A 16,279-nucleotide genomic window follows, 5' to 3' on the forward strand; every position below is an offset into this window, starting at 1 on the left:
GTTTTATTAATTCTAACTGTACTTGTTTACCTGTATATTGTATGTTGTCTGTATTTTGTATATTTTAAAGGTACAAATAATAGGTTTATTACATGCTGTAAAGAGATCGTGTGTGTAAAAATTATCTTTGCAAGCATACCAGGCAACTTAAACTTCCACATCCTAGTATGCTGCAGTAGAACAATTTGTACACATGATCTACAGCAAGATGTTCTTCCTCAATCATTTGCACAATATCGCATTTGTTTCTAATAATAAACGTACATTACATCAATCGCGTTTGAAAACCAAAGCGCTAATCCAAAATCAAGGGCAGTGTACAGGCAGAGGTTCAAACAGGAGCTCACAGGGTACTGTAGACTAGGCTCACAGTAATAACACGGCTCAGTACAGACACTCAGGAGATTGAGGCAAGACATCGCGAAAAAACTGAGGCTTAGACAGGCTTTATATAACTTTTACAACTTTTCGAGGGTGTGGCAAATGAGGTGACGATTAGCACCCACTCAAAATCGGGGAACAGAATTTTGTAACTTTCATTTATGTGTATTGGGTCAAAATGTTCGGATCCCTGACTATTATCTTGTGCTTAATTTTCTCTATGCCTAATCACGACAAAACATTTGAAACATTTCGAGGCTGCAAAGGAACAAGTAAAGGTAAAGGAAACAACGTTTCGGCTGTGGAGCCTTCTTGAGGAAGGCTCCGCAGCCTAAACGTTGTGTTTCCTTTCTTCTCTTTTCAGCATGGAATAAACCTTTACTTGTTCCTTCATAAGCGTATTTTTGCATGCTGTCTTTTTTGGGTCGTACGTCAGTGTCACCCTCATACTGCAGTCCTTTGTGGTATCGGGATTAGCAAACACCGTTAAGGATACAAAGAAAATTATTTAAACAAACAGACCGTACTCAAGATTGGACAATCCCCAGACAGATGTCGTTAAAAATAATGTGTTACATGTTTTAAGAAAAAAAATCAACAATTTAAGATGGGAAAATACCTAATTTGGAGAAGTACTTATGAAAAAAAATACATTTACAACTCCTCGACTGTGTAGGATAGCAATAATAAAAGCAAATTATATGTTTTTGTGTGTGATTACTATTGATCTATAAATGTAATTAAAACGTTTGTGTATCATATAGGTATATGTTGTACTCCCCGTTGAATAATCTGCTGGAAATTCAATGGCACGTTTGAAAGAAAATATTTTTCCACAACTTCAGACTAGAATTCATGCGAGTTAAAGAGTAATACATCCGACAGACCACTGAAGCTCAGCAGGTATAAGCCTGGCCAGTAGCTGAATGGGAGACCTCTTGCAAAACTTAAGGTTGCTGCTGGGAAGATGTGTTAGTGGGGCCAGTAGGGGGTGCTCACTGAGGTCTATGTGGGTCCTAACTGTATTGATGGGGACATTATAATGTAAAAGGACATCGTCCATCAGATGAGACGTAAAACTGAGGTCCTGACTCTCTAATTATTTAAATTATTTATATTAATCATTAAAAATCCCAGGCTGCTTTTCAAAAAGATAAGGTGTGTTACCCCAGTGTCCTGTCCAAAGTTTCCCTTGGCCTTTACCAATGATGGCCTCCTAATAATCTCCATCTTTGAACTGGCTTCATCACTCTGTTCTCCTCCCCCATTGACAGCTGTTATGTGGTGAGCGTACTGTATGCACTATGGCTGCTGTCACATCATCCAGGTGGGGCTGCACATTGTCCAAAAAAGCGCTATATAAGTGTAACACTTTCACATGAATTGAATTATTAAATGTAGCACAAGCAAAATAACAAATATACCTTTAGCCTTTATTTTATTTGCATACTTGTGGGAGTAGTTTCACTGATCCAGATTAGCTGGTTTAATGGTTTACCTAAAGTAACATTAGGTAGTCCAAAATTACAGATTTGGACAACCTAATGTTACTATAGGTAAACCATTAATCCAGAACTAGTGCTAATAGGGATCTGTGAAACCAGTCCATTGTACATACACTAATGTAGTACATAGATTTATAAAACAAGTATTTTTTTATATTCTGTTCAAAACATGTTATAATATTTTAACATCACTGAAATAATGCCAGGAGTGATTACTTTTATAGCACCAAAAACGGTATTTTATTCATCCACTCCTCTTGTCAAGTTGGTTTTGACCATGTGTGTTGTTTTGGTATTGCCTCCACGCAGGCCAGCCAGGTACACCCTTGGCTTGGGTACATTAGTCACATTATCTCTCTTAGTCTGGCAGGCAGCCTGCTTGGGGAGGTACACCTGGCTAATGTTGTCCCTTCTCATGTGGCTGAGATTCGTCTGCATCGAGTGGGTTACTTTAGTACGCAAATTGGCCTAGAAAAAAAAATACAAGTGTTTTATAGAATTGTGTTAAAATTATTCAATGATCTGGCACGATTTAAAAACATTCATCTTTTTATATTACACCTCACAGTACACAATGTATCACATAGAGACAACGCACATGCATGGTTAAAATAAATGAATACTGACCAACTTGATTGCCTTTCTTCTCAGCTCCCATTCATTCCATTCATAAGACTTCACAATGTTCGTTTCCACAAAATGGGTGTCTGTCTGGGTGCCACTCTCACTTTTTGTAATTGGTTTTACCAGCAGCTTCTCCCCAGATTTCATCTGTAGAAACAAAACTGCCTCAATATCATTATTGTTATTTATTTGACTAAAACTAATATCCAAGGTGTTTTACAAGTTTCACAATTAAAAAAATTATTGATTACACTAGGTAAACAATACTGTAGTTGATTTAAGATAGGTGTTTTAGGATAGGATTTAAGATCATGTACAAAAGCCAACCGCAGTAGAACAATGTATGTAAATGTGAATAAAATGTTTTACTATGTATTGAATGGATTTCAAGACTGAAAATACAATAAGGAGAAAGCTAAAGTTGCAGATGAATGTATGCTGTTCAAGTTAATTCAATATTCAAGCTAATGATTTTAGATTGTTTAAAAGTTAAGCATCATGATTATTATTAGTAGTACAGTGCTCACCTCTGAATAAGGAGTTACGGAGGAAAACTGGTGATGGAGCTCTAAGAGTTGTATCAGCTCTGCAGATTGCTTAGCCCTTTCTGCAACCAGAGCTATATACCCTTCTGGATCTTCAGCAAATCCACATGCTGCCTCAGTGGAACTAAAGATGTAGTATTTATCCCTGTGTTTCAAAATTCCAATATCTGGATTACCTGGGAAGAGTCACATTGCTGTCATTTTCTTACCTCACGATAATGATTAACACGAGGTGGTACCTAACTAATAAAGCTTTTTGCCCCTGTACAAACACATAATCCAAACTGATCAGAATGGTGACAAACAAGTGGACGTCATTTGTCTTATTTATCCTGATTGGTACTTAGTAACCACCAATCAGAGTTCGGTGTCTCTTCACACCTTTGTTCCTCCTAAATTTTGACAATTTGTCACATCTTCTTGTTAGAGATTGCAACAAGCTACACATCCAGGTTGTTGAAGTTGGTAACATCTTCTTTCAAGAAATGTCTGGATCCTCAGACGACTAACCACCAAATGGGCTAGATGGGATGGATGGCCTCCTCTCATTAGTAACCTGTATTATGTTCTTAAATTAAGAGGAGTAAAGAATGCCAAAAATAACAAAATTGGCTCTGAGGCAATTTGAGATAAACAACAGAGCAGATTGCCATCGTAATGTAGCAGTATGGGGGACAAATGAAAGTCTCTTTGGATAAAAGAGTTAGCCAAATGCCTTTACTAATTAAAAGAAACTACACCCACGTCCACCTAAAACAACAAATTGGAGATTTTTAAGGTAACAGTATGATATAGTTTATTTTTATTTGAAAAATGTCTCTGTCAAGAGTGATTTGCTGCAGGCTGAGGTGAATACCTCACCTTAACCAGATCACGCTTACATTCTATACACATTCCATATTTTCTAATATTTAGATGGATTAGCCTGATGTAGAGACCAAATAATATTACTATCGGCACTTAAATCATATATGGCTTATAAGTTCACTATCTTATTCAATATTGAAATCAAAAACAGATTCATGCCTTTAAATTGTTTTAAATTAACCATTTTAAAAAGGGTTAGAAAAGCTGATGGTCTGCAGCCGTTATACACCATATGCAGTTTGTGTGTCCTGTATTCCACAGTACCACAGTCATGCTTCTTCAACAGATACTGCTCGTGAAGGGAAAATGTGCTGTAGGTGAGAAGTTCTGTCTTTTAACTGGAGAAGCCTTGCCAGATTCTGATAACAGTAACCGTGCGTTTCTGTAACTCAGTCAACATACCTGGCAACAAGAGACCATTCTTCTTCACTAGAGTGTAGCCACAAATTCCCCTGTACTGAAGAGGCAGCTTATCAAAGTTAGCTGTCGTCTCAGGAAAAAGCCAGTCTTGGTTTTTATGCTCACTAGCAATGATACGGTTTCCTACAGAAAAACAAAAGTTCAAAACAGTTCTTGTAGATCTAGCTTTTAATAATTCTAATTAACAAGAATTATGACAAGCAGGGCCATAATCATAACAGATTTAAAAGCTTTTTTAAGCATGAAATTATTCACAAGCTTCTCAGCTTGTGTTGTTTTCACATAAAGGAGATCAGGTGGCCAGCCACCTTGAGCAATGGTACAACTCTTATAAAAATAGCCTGCAATGTTTTATCTTGGCAGATTTAGAAACACTAGAGAACATACATTTATAGCTTTGTTCTAAAATTCAGACATGTTGTTCGGGTCTTGTTATATCATAAAGTGCCTTGCAAAAGTATTTAGACCTAACAATAAAATTGCTAGACTAGAAGATGAATTACATATTTGTATATGATTGTTCTTAAAGGACTTAAACTGTACTGATGAAACTGAAAATATTTACATGTGAAGGAGGCTGAAAGTCAGCAAAACATGCAAAGAGATATACAAAGTGATATTTACTCGTTGCATATGTTTTCAACAGTACTTGGGGGAAATGCCCTTGCCAGCAAATACTGCTATTTCGTATTTTTGGTAAGGTCTCAACCTGCTTTGTACAGCAAGACCCACCTGGCAAACTGTACCAGCTCTGCTATGTTCTTTGGGGATTGCTAATGACTGCAACTGTCAGGCCTCAGCATAAGAAGATACACATTACAGATGAGAGGCCAATCAGTTCATCTGACCAGTTAGGTAGTTAGTATCTTATTGATCACAGGATCTCATCCAGTTGTTTCTTTGAAGGAAGCCAAAGTATAGGCTTCAACCACGTGACTGATTAACTTATTTCCCTAACTAATTCCTTATTTAACGACATTCTCAAAGTATTGTCTGGAAAATGTAAGCAATGCATAAATAAACGAACACCCAAGTCGTTTCATAAGCAGCTTTTTCTAAAACTCAGTATTTTCTATTTTGTATATTTTTACTACCTGTACAAAAAAACATGCACTTGCCTACATTTGTCATCTGCCAGGTATTTGCCAGGTGAATGTGATCTAAATAATTTTAAATTTAAATTTAGCGGTGTTAGCTAGCTTTTTACTGTAAAATGGTATTCGCCCATCTCAACTAGTTTCCCTCTAATATCTACCTCAAAGCATCCACAGGTTTGTTTCTCTATAGCTATTGAAGTGCTGTCAACCTTCCTGCTAACAAGAACACATTTTGTGGTCTATTCAAGTCTTTGACTGGGCTGCTCAAGGACATTCATTCTTTTCTCATCTGACCACTCATTATGCCTTTGGCGTTGTGCTTCAGTAATTGTGAATTTGTATGGTTACTAATTGTACTTCTTAATCGTGAAGTTTTGACCCAGTTGTTGATTCCTGTTTTTCCTCTAGGATTTGACTATCCTTTCACCATCCCTTCTCTCTCAATGCGGAGAAGCCTCCCAGTTCCTGCGGATGATAAGCGTCCCCATAACATGTTGCTGCCACCACCTTTGACAGTTGGGATGGTGCAGGTGATGTTCTGTGTCGGGTTTGCATCAGATCTAACACTTAACATTAAGATCAAAAGGTTGACCTTTTCACCATAAAACATTCTAGAACACATATCCAGTATGTCTCATACAAGATTTAAGATGAGGCATCCCGTTTCCAACTCATTTATGCAAACCACATTTGTGTAGGGACTGTGACACTATAATTGTATGCCCAGTGATGCCCATTCCAGACACATGTTTTTGCAGATCTTTCAGGGTCACTGATGGCTTCCCAGTGGGATCCCTAACGCGATTCTTCCTTGCCTGGGTGCTCAGTTTTCTATTTGCGTTTTACTTCTTAATGATGGACTTCACTGGTCTCAAAAGGATAAATAACTTTCATATGATCTTCTTGGTCTGCATGGCGAATTTTTCATATAATCATATGAATTGTGGCTTGAAATTAAATAGCTGAGAGAATCTACAGTGATAAGACACATTTACCCTGAAGCCAAGTTAAACCACCTTGATTACACCTTACTTTAATTTAGTGACTTTGCAAAGTACTCTTTTGTGGCTCTTCTGATTTGGGGTTGCCACAGCAAAGGGACTGAATACTTATGCAAACTGAGAATCTTCTAATTTTCTTTAAAAATCGAATTCACATACTATCAGTATTTTTTAGCTTTTGTCAGTTTGGTCCAGATTGCGCAGATTCTAACTATGAAGTCTTGGTTGATAGTGTCATGATTGCGAGCTCAGACAGCACCTTTTTTTTTAATGGGTTGTGAATACTTTTGCAGGGCACTGCTTGACCTACAGTATAATAATGGCTCACAATAGCTTATGACTAACACTGTGCTCCGACTTAGGAAGAAGTGTGCAAGATGCCTCTGCCCACCTGAAGACTGGATCAGTCTCTGCTCATCACTCTGTACCTCCAGGCCTTCTAGCAGGGGCTCCAGGAGGGGGTCTGGAAGGAGCTGGGCTTGAGTCTCCAGGAAGGGCTGCAGGCTGGCCACCGTGTTACTGAGAACACTTAACAGCACCATCTCGTCCTGCAGCCCTGACCATAACTTCGAGATAGCTGTGAAATGGGGCTAATAAGAAGACAGAATGGCATTGAATTAAACCAGAAAACAAAAAAACAAAACAGTAACAGTTATTAAGTAAGAGGACAGACTGCAAATTCAGCAGGCAAGTGCTGTCAAACTAATGGCCTAACACACGGTCTTACCTCTATTTCTTTTACAAACGAACTTTTGAGTGAAAAGAGGAATCCCACGCTTAAGGACAAAGGTTAATAATGATATCACCTGTAAATGCACAAGCTATAGTAACAGTACAGTATGATGGTTTATTATTGAAGACGACAAGATAAAAATACATCTGTATTGCACATACAATTATCTTTTGTGAAAAGTTGTGTGATGATGGTGGTGTCTGAAATCTGTTTCTGAATATGCTATCTGCAAATTTAATGTTTGACTGTTCTTATTAGCATCTCTATTTGGATCGGTTGTTGTAGTTTAAGAAATTCTACTTCTGTCGCATCCCATGTGATGAAAATTCTACTTCCCATCACAGTCTGAAAGAACAGAATGGTACAAATTTAAAACAATTCTTCAGCACTTTACAGACACCTACATAAACCTGTGCAGTGGGAACAGCAATCTTAGCTCGCACTGTGGATTTCAGCTCATTCATCTGAACTCCAAGCTGTCTCTGCAGAGATTCCACTTGCTTTGCGCATGTCACCACATCAGCCTAGAAAGATTAGCGCAGAGTGAAGACATCACTGACATAATGCACAGATACAGTATATTCAAAGCTGCTAATACAGATAGAACATATAGTATAAAACACGTTTCTAATTTTCTAACCAGTTTTTCCAGTTCAGGGTTGCTGTGAAGCCAGAGACTATCCCAGCAAGCAATGGGCTCAAGCAGAAGACAACCTAGATGGGATCCCATCACAGGGCACACATGGACACAGACACAGGCATGCACACACTCACACCAGGGCCAGTTTTCCCAGAAGCAAAGTAATTCACCAGTATGTTTTGGGAGCTATGGGAGAAAACTAGATAAACCTGAAGGAAACCCACACAAACACAAACTCCAAGCAGATAGTGCCCTAGGAATTTAAGTTTGTACAGTACGTATTTCAAGAAAAAGAAAAAAAATATTTTTAATCAGTACATAAGGATGAAGGGAGAAAATACAATTTGTCAATAGGAAGCTATATTGCTTTTAGCTCCCTAAAATTTACCTTTGGTCTATCTGTCCAGATATATAATATAAAACCCTCCATAAATGTTAATATTCCCTTATTATTATATTACCATAATAGTAAGGTATTCACCCCCATTTAATTCAATAGAAAAGTAAAAAGCAAGTTTTAATCATCTGGAATCCTGGTACAATAGACCTGTGTCGTGATTAAAATTGTATTTGTCTGTTTATTCCTCTTACTTAGATTTCTGCACAGTTGTAGTGCATTGCTTGTTCTTTAACAAGTTTACATCCTGTATATCACATAGTCATTATAGAGAAAAAAATGAAAGGTGGAGGAAGAGCATTGTGGTTCCTCTTATTTCCAAAACAATGTCAAACATTCAGAAACTGTCAAGTATGGACAATTTATGAAATTGTATGAGCCGTGTCTTCTTAATGGAAAATCATGACCTCAAATGGTATTTTAGTGGAAGTTGAACTTCTTGAAGTTGTAAAAAAAGAAATCCCATTATGCTGGATCATTGCAGTCCAATACCTTTTTCTTACTTATTACTTCAGAAAATGAAAAACCTTTCGTCTTACCAGGATGATGTTTAAAAATGATTCATGCTGTCGAACATTATATAAGGCCTGTTTCAAGACATCTGGCTGGACACTATGACTGCTCCCTGCGCCCTCTGTGTGGTCCAGCTGCTCCAGTATGGCCGTGTACTGATACGCCAGATTCTGCGTCACCTTTAGCTCTGACTCAATGTGCTTGCTGGTGGCCGGAATGGCCTCATTTAGGATTGCAGGCACTAAACATTAACAAGAAAAGTCATAAGCATGAGGAAGGCCTTTTGAGTATTTGCAGTAATTTTAAAAAGTACACTTTACAATTTTACGTATTTGAAACAAGATTCAAAAGAGTACACTTTGTAATATGCTTTAAAGTATGGAAAAAATGCCCGATCCCGCGCACTAACCACAGTTCTTTTAAGAGCATTTCTGGCCTTACTGACGAAACGGGAGCCTGATTTTCCTTGTTAAAAGGAGAAATCTGTTGGTGATGAGTAGAACTCACTGTCCTCAATGCCTTCCCCTCCCTTCCCGCTGTCCCTGTTGAAGAGGCGGATGCCTGTGACAATCATGGTGAGCTCACTCAGCTGCTGTTCTTTATCCCGCTTGATGAGGGCCAGGAAAGAGCCCAGCTCAGACTGAGGGAACACACTCTGCAGGGCAGCTGCAAAAGACATCACTATTAGGTCATGCTCACTGCTCAAAAAGACACAAACAGAAACTGGTAGGAGCTGTACAGGCACGAGCCTATTATTTCAACATGAGAATTCGTTGAAATAATACAGCTGGCACTTTTCTTTCTGAATTTACTAAAAATACAAGGCACATTATTCTATTCTATTCCTTTTCCCAAATCAACTTTTAACCCATGGTATTTAAATGAAAATATAAAACTAAACAAATACAAAGAAATAATATTTAGAAAAAAGATTATTATACTTTCTGTTACCTGACTGCACAACATTTGCATTTTCCATCTTCATTTTGAGTTGTTTTTTCCACACATTCTAACTTTTCAACTGCACTGTAAAGCATGCACCTGTGGCCTATAATGTACCACCAAGAGTTTAGTGATTAATATTTTATTTTAAAATGTAGGACATTAATGAGGTTGCATCATGCAAATAGAACATATTCATGACTTTTGGCTAAATTTCTGGTTCCTTGGCAAAGAAGTCCAAAAGTCGCCCTAAGTTTCAGGTAACAAGCCTCAGCACCCCAGACCCATGAATTAGGCCCGGTGGACCGTGTGCTTCCTTCTCCAGGTCCTGGGTGCCCACCTGTGGCCTCCCGCACGGTGTTGATGTCGGTGGGAGAGCCCAGGCCCGAGCGCAGCAGGACGTAGCTGACGATCTTGCGGTAGAGGCTCTCCAGCTCCTCGCGGCTCCGGGCGCGGCTGTCTGTGATCTCTCGGCTCGCCGGCGCCAGCCTGGACTGCAGCACGCGCTGGTTCTCCTCCAGGAACTCACCTGGCCGGCCAGGGAGGGGAACGCAAAAAAAACATACAAATAGGCCTGAGGAGCTAAAAAGAGGAACGTTTTCATTTAAAAAATCTTCCTGCTGATATATTACTATTTTCTCAAATCTTTGGACTTGGATACAGGTAACAGTTTTTAGTACATGAAAGAAACTGAAACAGATACTATGTGTAATTCTACCGATGGAAAAACAAAACATGTTGAGGGTATGCTGTTGTATGTAAATCTAAACAAATAAAATAGCATTTTCATTTTTCATAATTTAATTGATCACATTCATTTCTCACATGAAAATACTTACGTCGGGTTGTGTAATTCATGTCAAAATAAACCTGCATTTTGACTGTATCAAGAGATGGGCTTTTTTGATCCAAAAGTCTATCCACGCAAAGCTGTAAAGGTTTGTAAAAAACAACAAAGTAAAAACAGGCAATATTAAATGTATAGTTTATATCAGATTTTTTTCAAGAACAACAATAGTGCAATAATGTAGGAATGAATCTTCAAAACTATTTTTTGACTGGCCTTTAGATGGAGCTGCAGAATCATAAAACACATCTGTGTGTTTACTATGCTGTAACTCATCTTTCAACTGACATAGATGAGTTGCCAGCTATTTCATCATAACCCTGATCAAAGCAGTTTTGAATACGGTTGATTAAGTATATTTTATCGAGATGATTTGAAGATAGAATCCTCCTTTACTAAGAAAAGCTGAGTTGCAAAAATGTTAAAATTACCTTGATTAATTTCTGTACATCTTGTTTTGTAAGAGTTCGATCAACGTTAAATTCATTCCTTGGATCCAAAACAACCGCTTTTACCTGTGCAATAGAATGCAAACTTTAAAAGAATAATAAACACTTCAGGAGATGTAGCAACAATGTCAATAAATAAATAAACACAAATTTGCCTAACTCTTAATATATCCATCTATTTTCTAAACTGCTTTATACAGTACAGAAGGCGAGTCAGAGCCGATCCGAGCAAACAGTGGAAGTAAAGCAGGATACACCTGGATGGGCAGACACACAGACACAAACACACACAATCACACCAGGAGCAATTTACAGAAGCCACTGAACCTGCCAGTACAGTATGTCTTCTGACTTTGGGAGGAAACCAGAGCACAGGATAAAAACACAAATAGGCAGACAGGGAGAGAGGAACAGACTGAAAAGAAATAGCTGGAAAGAGGAGAAGTGTTTGAAAGGACTTTGTTTGAATCAACCCTAAAGACCAGATTCTAGCTAAATATCTGAACCTTGTTAAAGAGAGCTTGCAATTCCATTCTTAAGGGAACTCTTATTGATAGAGATGGAATAGGGAGTTATATGGACTTATAGAATAGGTAGGTTACCATTCACTTTGGATCATCCAGATTTATAGGAGGGCTCCATTTTGTATTCTGTTTTATTTAGGTTTAACTTTCTTTTTGGCCTGTAACCCATTATAGGACTTCTGAGTACTTGATTAGCATTCTGGGTGATCAGGATGTAGACACCTTGTTTGTAAACAGAATAAGTTGTACGTTGTGCTGTGTGTTGTTTAGTTTGTGTTATTTTCATTGTTAATAAATATTTGTTAATCCCAGATTGCCTCTGATGAATTACTCTTTCATCACTCTTTCATCAGAGCTGAACCCAAGAACAAAGAACTCAAGTACATCTAACTATACCAACCACTTGGGTAAGTTCTAACATCTTTATAATTTGGGGTTCATAATTATTTATTTTAATTATTGTTTACCCCCCTCTATTTTGCACTTTTAACTTGTAACTGCCTATTAGTAATAATAATGTGGCAATCCCTATGTTTCTCAGTTCTAACTAGGATACGCAACCCAGCCTAAAAGCTGAACAGTTCCATTTTTTTCCTTTATGTCATCGTGAGCTTCACCTTTCTGTGCTAATTGCAGTTCTGGTGAGACAAAAACTGTATTTGTACTTTATCCAACCACATCATGTGGTCCCATTTCACTTGGGAGTTACCTAGTTTCTGTTTGGCCATTTTGAGTCTTTCTATGTTGTCCTGGAGCTCTGCCACATACTGTACCACAGATTCATGAGCAGACCCTTAAATGGCAGACTTCAAAATATTGTCTTGATGACGCCTGGGCGTTTTGATGATTCCCAGTTGTTGTGTCTGAATGTAAGTTATTCTCCCAAAACACTTTTCTGACCACAGACATAGGCAGAAGCTTTGTTCTCTTCCTGGTAGGGCAGCAACCATCACATAAGCCACAAATATCATGTTATTTTTAGACCTGTTGATGCAAATCTTTTACCTTTGCTCTTTTGACAATATTCTGGCTTTGCTAATGGCAATCTGATAATCAGTCTTTTACATCTGTGTCCTCCACACTTTTAATACGCAGGGGCAAACAGACTGACGTCAAGACGTTTCAAGAAGTGTCTAGAAACATTTGAGCTTTGTGAGAATACCAGATGACTGAAAACAAGAGAGAACTGAATATGCAGCAATTATTTTGTATACCTTTATGGGGTATAAATAAATTTGGATATTGTGCATTTAGAAGTGTTATTATCTTTCCAGTGTTGCTACTGATGCATCTAGTACCACTTTTCACAATTATATCACATTCTAATTCAGAATTTGTGATCAAACATGATGTATACTGAAAGGTTTGAGCAGTCCAGGCCAAACACCTAACCATGAACTCGCGGAACACTAGCACACTAACAAGCACGAGAAAAATACACTAACAGGGAGCACAAGGAAAGGAAAAACAAGGAAGTGTTTCTGAGAGGTAGCAGACAGGACATGCTTGACTAGTTAAGCTGAGAAGCTGCGTCAGCACGCGTAGGCTGCAAAGGAACAAGTAAAGGTTTATTCCGTGCTGATAAGAGAAGAAAAAACACAATGTTTCGGCCGTGGAGCCTTTTTCGGGTGTCATAACTTGATATACTGTTACACATGTTCGTTTTTGTTTTTAATACCAAAAAACGCATACCAGTATAATTCCCGTATAAATAAAATCAATTTTAGTTGTTAAAGGTTGAGCATCCTGGACTTTTTCCAGAGCCCTGCTCATGTTTATGAAAGAGAATAAATGGCTTTTTACCCTGTACTGCTCCTATTGATTTCCAGTTCCGCCAGATTTGTCCATGCACAATTCTTACCATAAAAGCCACCAGTGTTTCGGACACGGCCTGTCCTTTGCCAGCACATTCTTGAGCAATTTCACGAATAATGTTTTTGATGACACTCTCAGCCTGTGCGCGTGACATCTTCAAGAGCTACCGCAAGGAAAAAAAAAAAGTTTACAACTATTTTCGCTTTGATTCAACAAAACAAGTTCCATTGCATTTGAACAGATTCGCCTTGCGGCTTTGGTATTATTGCAATAATTATTTTTACTCTTTTTCCCGTACTACTGTATATCTGAATGATGTATTTTCGGAATTTATGCATTTATACAGTATTTATCCATGAATACTTGGTTAATTGCACTGGGTAAAGGCATCTGCGAAGAATATAACATGGGAATGACCATCTTTGTGAACATTATGGCCGTATTCCCACAACAATATACAATAATACGTCAGGACCAGGAAACAGCTACAGACATTAAGCAATTTTTTTCATTAGTGCTGAATAAAACTCTACATTTCCCCACTTAGGCTGATTCTTCTGCTAAATGTGGCTTCTCGACTCGAGACGAGGTTCGTTTGATGTGTTTTGAAGCCAATTCAAGGTTGTGCGCGACTCATCACCTAGTGAGGATAAAAAAACTAGTTTTAGGTACCGGTCTGGACATCTTATTCCTTCTTCACGGAAATGAACATTTATATTCATAGATGTCATAAACTGTATTTGTGTTTAATGCATCAAACATCACCTGTTTAGCACATATATATTGGGAGTCTCCTGTTAAACGCAATCGGGAACCATGAGCAGGTGGCCAAGCCGGCTCTTGTGATTAACGTACATGTTCGAGAATAAGGTCGAGTGTTTGTCTCTAAAGCGCGTAAAGAAACACAAACCATATGTTACATATCGCCAATATAAACAGAGCTACGACGTTTCTTTTTATTGATGACATTAATTTATGTTTTTAAGTTAAAAAAATAAAGCCTACATTTCGACACGACTCATCGAGTCCAAAGTGCCAAGTGTCCTGGCATGCAAGAGATCAGCACTTTTGAGTATTTGGTGTGCATTGTTTGATTGCAATAGAAAAACTGGAAACAGACCAAATGACTGTAACCTCCCGGCCGCCACGATTTATCCCACACTTTACAAAAAAGGTTACAGTCACTTGAAAATCCCTCGTTAAAACTAAAGCAAAATAACATTATAACAGCCCCATGGGTCGGTATAGCAATGTGAAACATGTATGATATGGAAAAAAAACTGCAGACGAACATTTCTAAAGCGGAAAACAAACTTTAACGCCGGTTCGCCCTACCTGGTCTCTGCAGCAGGTCCCCTGTTTACTGGACGGTTGCTATGGCTACCTAGCAAGAAGTTTTTTTTTGTCGACTCCGTTCTCATCCTTTAATGTAGAGCTTTACAACGATTATAGCAATAAAATACTCATTACAGATTTGTACTGCGTTGCGAGTTGAAAACCATTAGAAAATCTGGGAACTGAATGAATGAAACCCTACGTAAAAGCGTATATTCCGCTTGTAAACGTTGAACCTTACCGTGAAGCGACATATACCTGTAGCAGCAGCATGTTTGTACTATTCAACTGCACGCTACTTCAATATCTGCGAAGAGACTATACAAATTTAGCGTATTTAGTCGGACTATCGGAAGTTATAAACCTCCCCCCACCCCAAATTATCCACTTCCCGAGTCCGTAGTAAGATGCTATCATTCTCGGAGAAGTGAAAGACCCCCTAGTAAAACAAACTGGTATACACGCAAATATGTACAGTAGATATAAAAGAAGGGTACCGCCTGTTTCTACACGACGGATATCTTTCAAAACTTATTCATGGCAAATTAAACGGAGGAATTAGTCAACAAAATCTACTGTATATAACTATTTAAAAACATAACAGAAACTCTACCCGTCTTTTTCCAGAATGTCTTCGAGTACCAAGATTACAGAGATGTACTATTTTTGTACTACGTTTTAAATTGCAATAAAAAAAAAAAAAACAAGCGTAATGTGCCAATCATTACTTTACCCTACTGGAAAATACATTAAACGCATTTAGCTGTCTCTGCCTTTGTTCCCGTTATTCTTGCTAAGTGTTTTTTTTTAAATCAATTTTATGAGAAAGTGAAAAAATAGAACTATTTACAGAATTTAATTCACTATTTGCAGATTTCTTTTATTCCAAATGATCCCCACTCTTCAAGTGCCATGTGAGCCACTTTGCACTTTTGAATGACATACCACTGAAGCACAGCTCTCACCTGGGTCACATGCATCAGTCTTCTGCACCAGCAGGTACCCGGCTATATAATATATAAGCAACCATGACTCGGGCTCCATAAGGAATCTGGGTTCATTTTAATGACTAAAAACACCTCTTGTAGGTGCACAATTTCTTTACTACATCTACCATACTTTCACACAAAAGCTGTAGCACCCTGAACACAACTGGCACCCCACTGAAGCGCAGCTTGTGTGAGCCTGGTCAGTACCTGGATGGGAGATCTCCTGGGAAAGCTAAGTTTGCCTCTGGAAGAGGTGTTAGTGGGACCAGTAGGGGGTGCTCACCCAGCAGTCTGTGTAGGTCCTAATGCCCCAGCAGAGATGGGGACACTCCAGTGTAAAAAATAAAAGCATTATCCTTCAGACGAGACATAAAACTGAGGTCTTGACTCATTAAAAATCCCAGTTTTTCTCAAAAAAAAGAGTAGGGTGATACCCTGCTGTCCCAGCCAAATTTCCCATTTGCCTTTACTGATAATGGCCTCCTAATAATCCCCATCTGTGAATTGGCTTCATCACGGTTCTCCTCCCCACTGAGAGCTGGTGTGTGGGGAGTGCACTGGAGCACTGCCTGCTGTCGCACCATCCAGGTGGGCCTGCACATTGGTGGTGATGGAGGGGAGGCCCCATTATCTGTAAAGTTATTTGAGTGGAGTG

The 16,279-nt window shown here is 38.5% G+C and overlaps 1 protein-coding gene and 1 long non-coding RNA gene across 6 annotated transcripts; one reads left to right on the top strand and one right to left on the bottom strand.

Moving 5' to 3' along the window:
- Positions 1 to 2,102: 2,102 nt before the first annotated feature.
- On the bottom strand, positions 2,103 to 15,083 carry cfap206 (cilia and flagella associated protein 206). 5 transcript variants are annotated; one of them, XM_015353288.2, is made up of 14 exons: positions 14,636 to 15,083; positions 13,844 to 13,940; positions 13,347 to 13,463; positions 10,944 to 11,027; positions 10,505 to 10,595; positions 10,006 to 10,194; positions 9,231 to 9,389; positions 8,750 to 8,964; positions 7,578 to 7,697; positions 6,832 to 7,030; positions 4,325 to 4,465; positions 3,038 to 3,231; positions 2,514 to 2,657; positions 2,103 to 2,354 (listed from the first exon to the last, which is right to left on the bottom strand). In XM_015353288.2, exons 3-14 carry the CDS (start codon positions 13,452 to 13,454, stop codon positions 2,127 to 2,129), a joined length of 1,872 nt encoding a protein of 623 aa, XP_015208774.2. In that variant the 5' UTR covers positions 13,455 to 13,463; positions 13,844 to 13,940; positions 14,636 to 15,083; the 3' UTR covers positions 2,103 to 2,126. The 5 variants fall into 5 exon arrangements, with proteins under 5 accessions (XP_015208774.2, XP_015208787.2, XP_069052616.1 ...); XM_015353301.2 differs by lacking the exon at positions 14,636 to 15,083 and adding an exon at positions 14,593 to 14,624; XM_069196515.1 differs by lacking the exon at positions 14,636 to 15,083 and adding an exon at positions 14,421 to 14,569.
- LOC107078092 (uncharacterized) lies at positions 11,371 to 12,736 on the top strand. Its single transcript, XR_001479088.2, has 3 exons — positions 11,371 to 11,554; positions 11,839 to 11,892; positions 12,581 to 12,736. It is a non-coding gene; the product is annotated as an uncharacterized lncRNA (long non-coding RNA).
- Positions 15,084 to 16,279: the final 1,196 nt, after the last annotated feature.

Source organism: Lepisosteus oculatus, chromosome 2 (genome assembly GCF_040954835.1).
Source record: "Lepisosteus oculatus isolate fLepOcu1 chromosome 2, fLepOcu1.hap2, whole genome shotgun sequence".
In the NCBI taxonomy this organism is placed as follows: domain Eukaryota; kingdom Metazoa; phylum Chordata; class Actinopteri; order Semionotiformes; family Lepisosteidae; genus Lepisosteus; species Lepisosteus oculatus.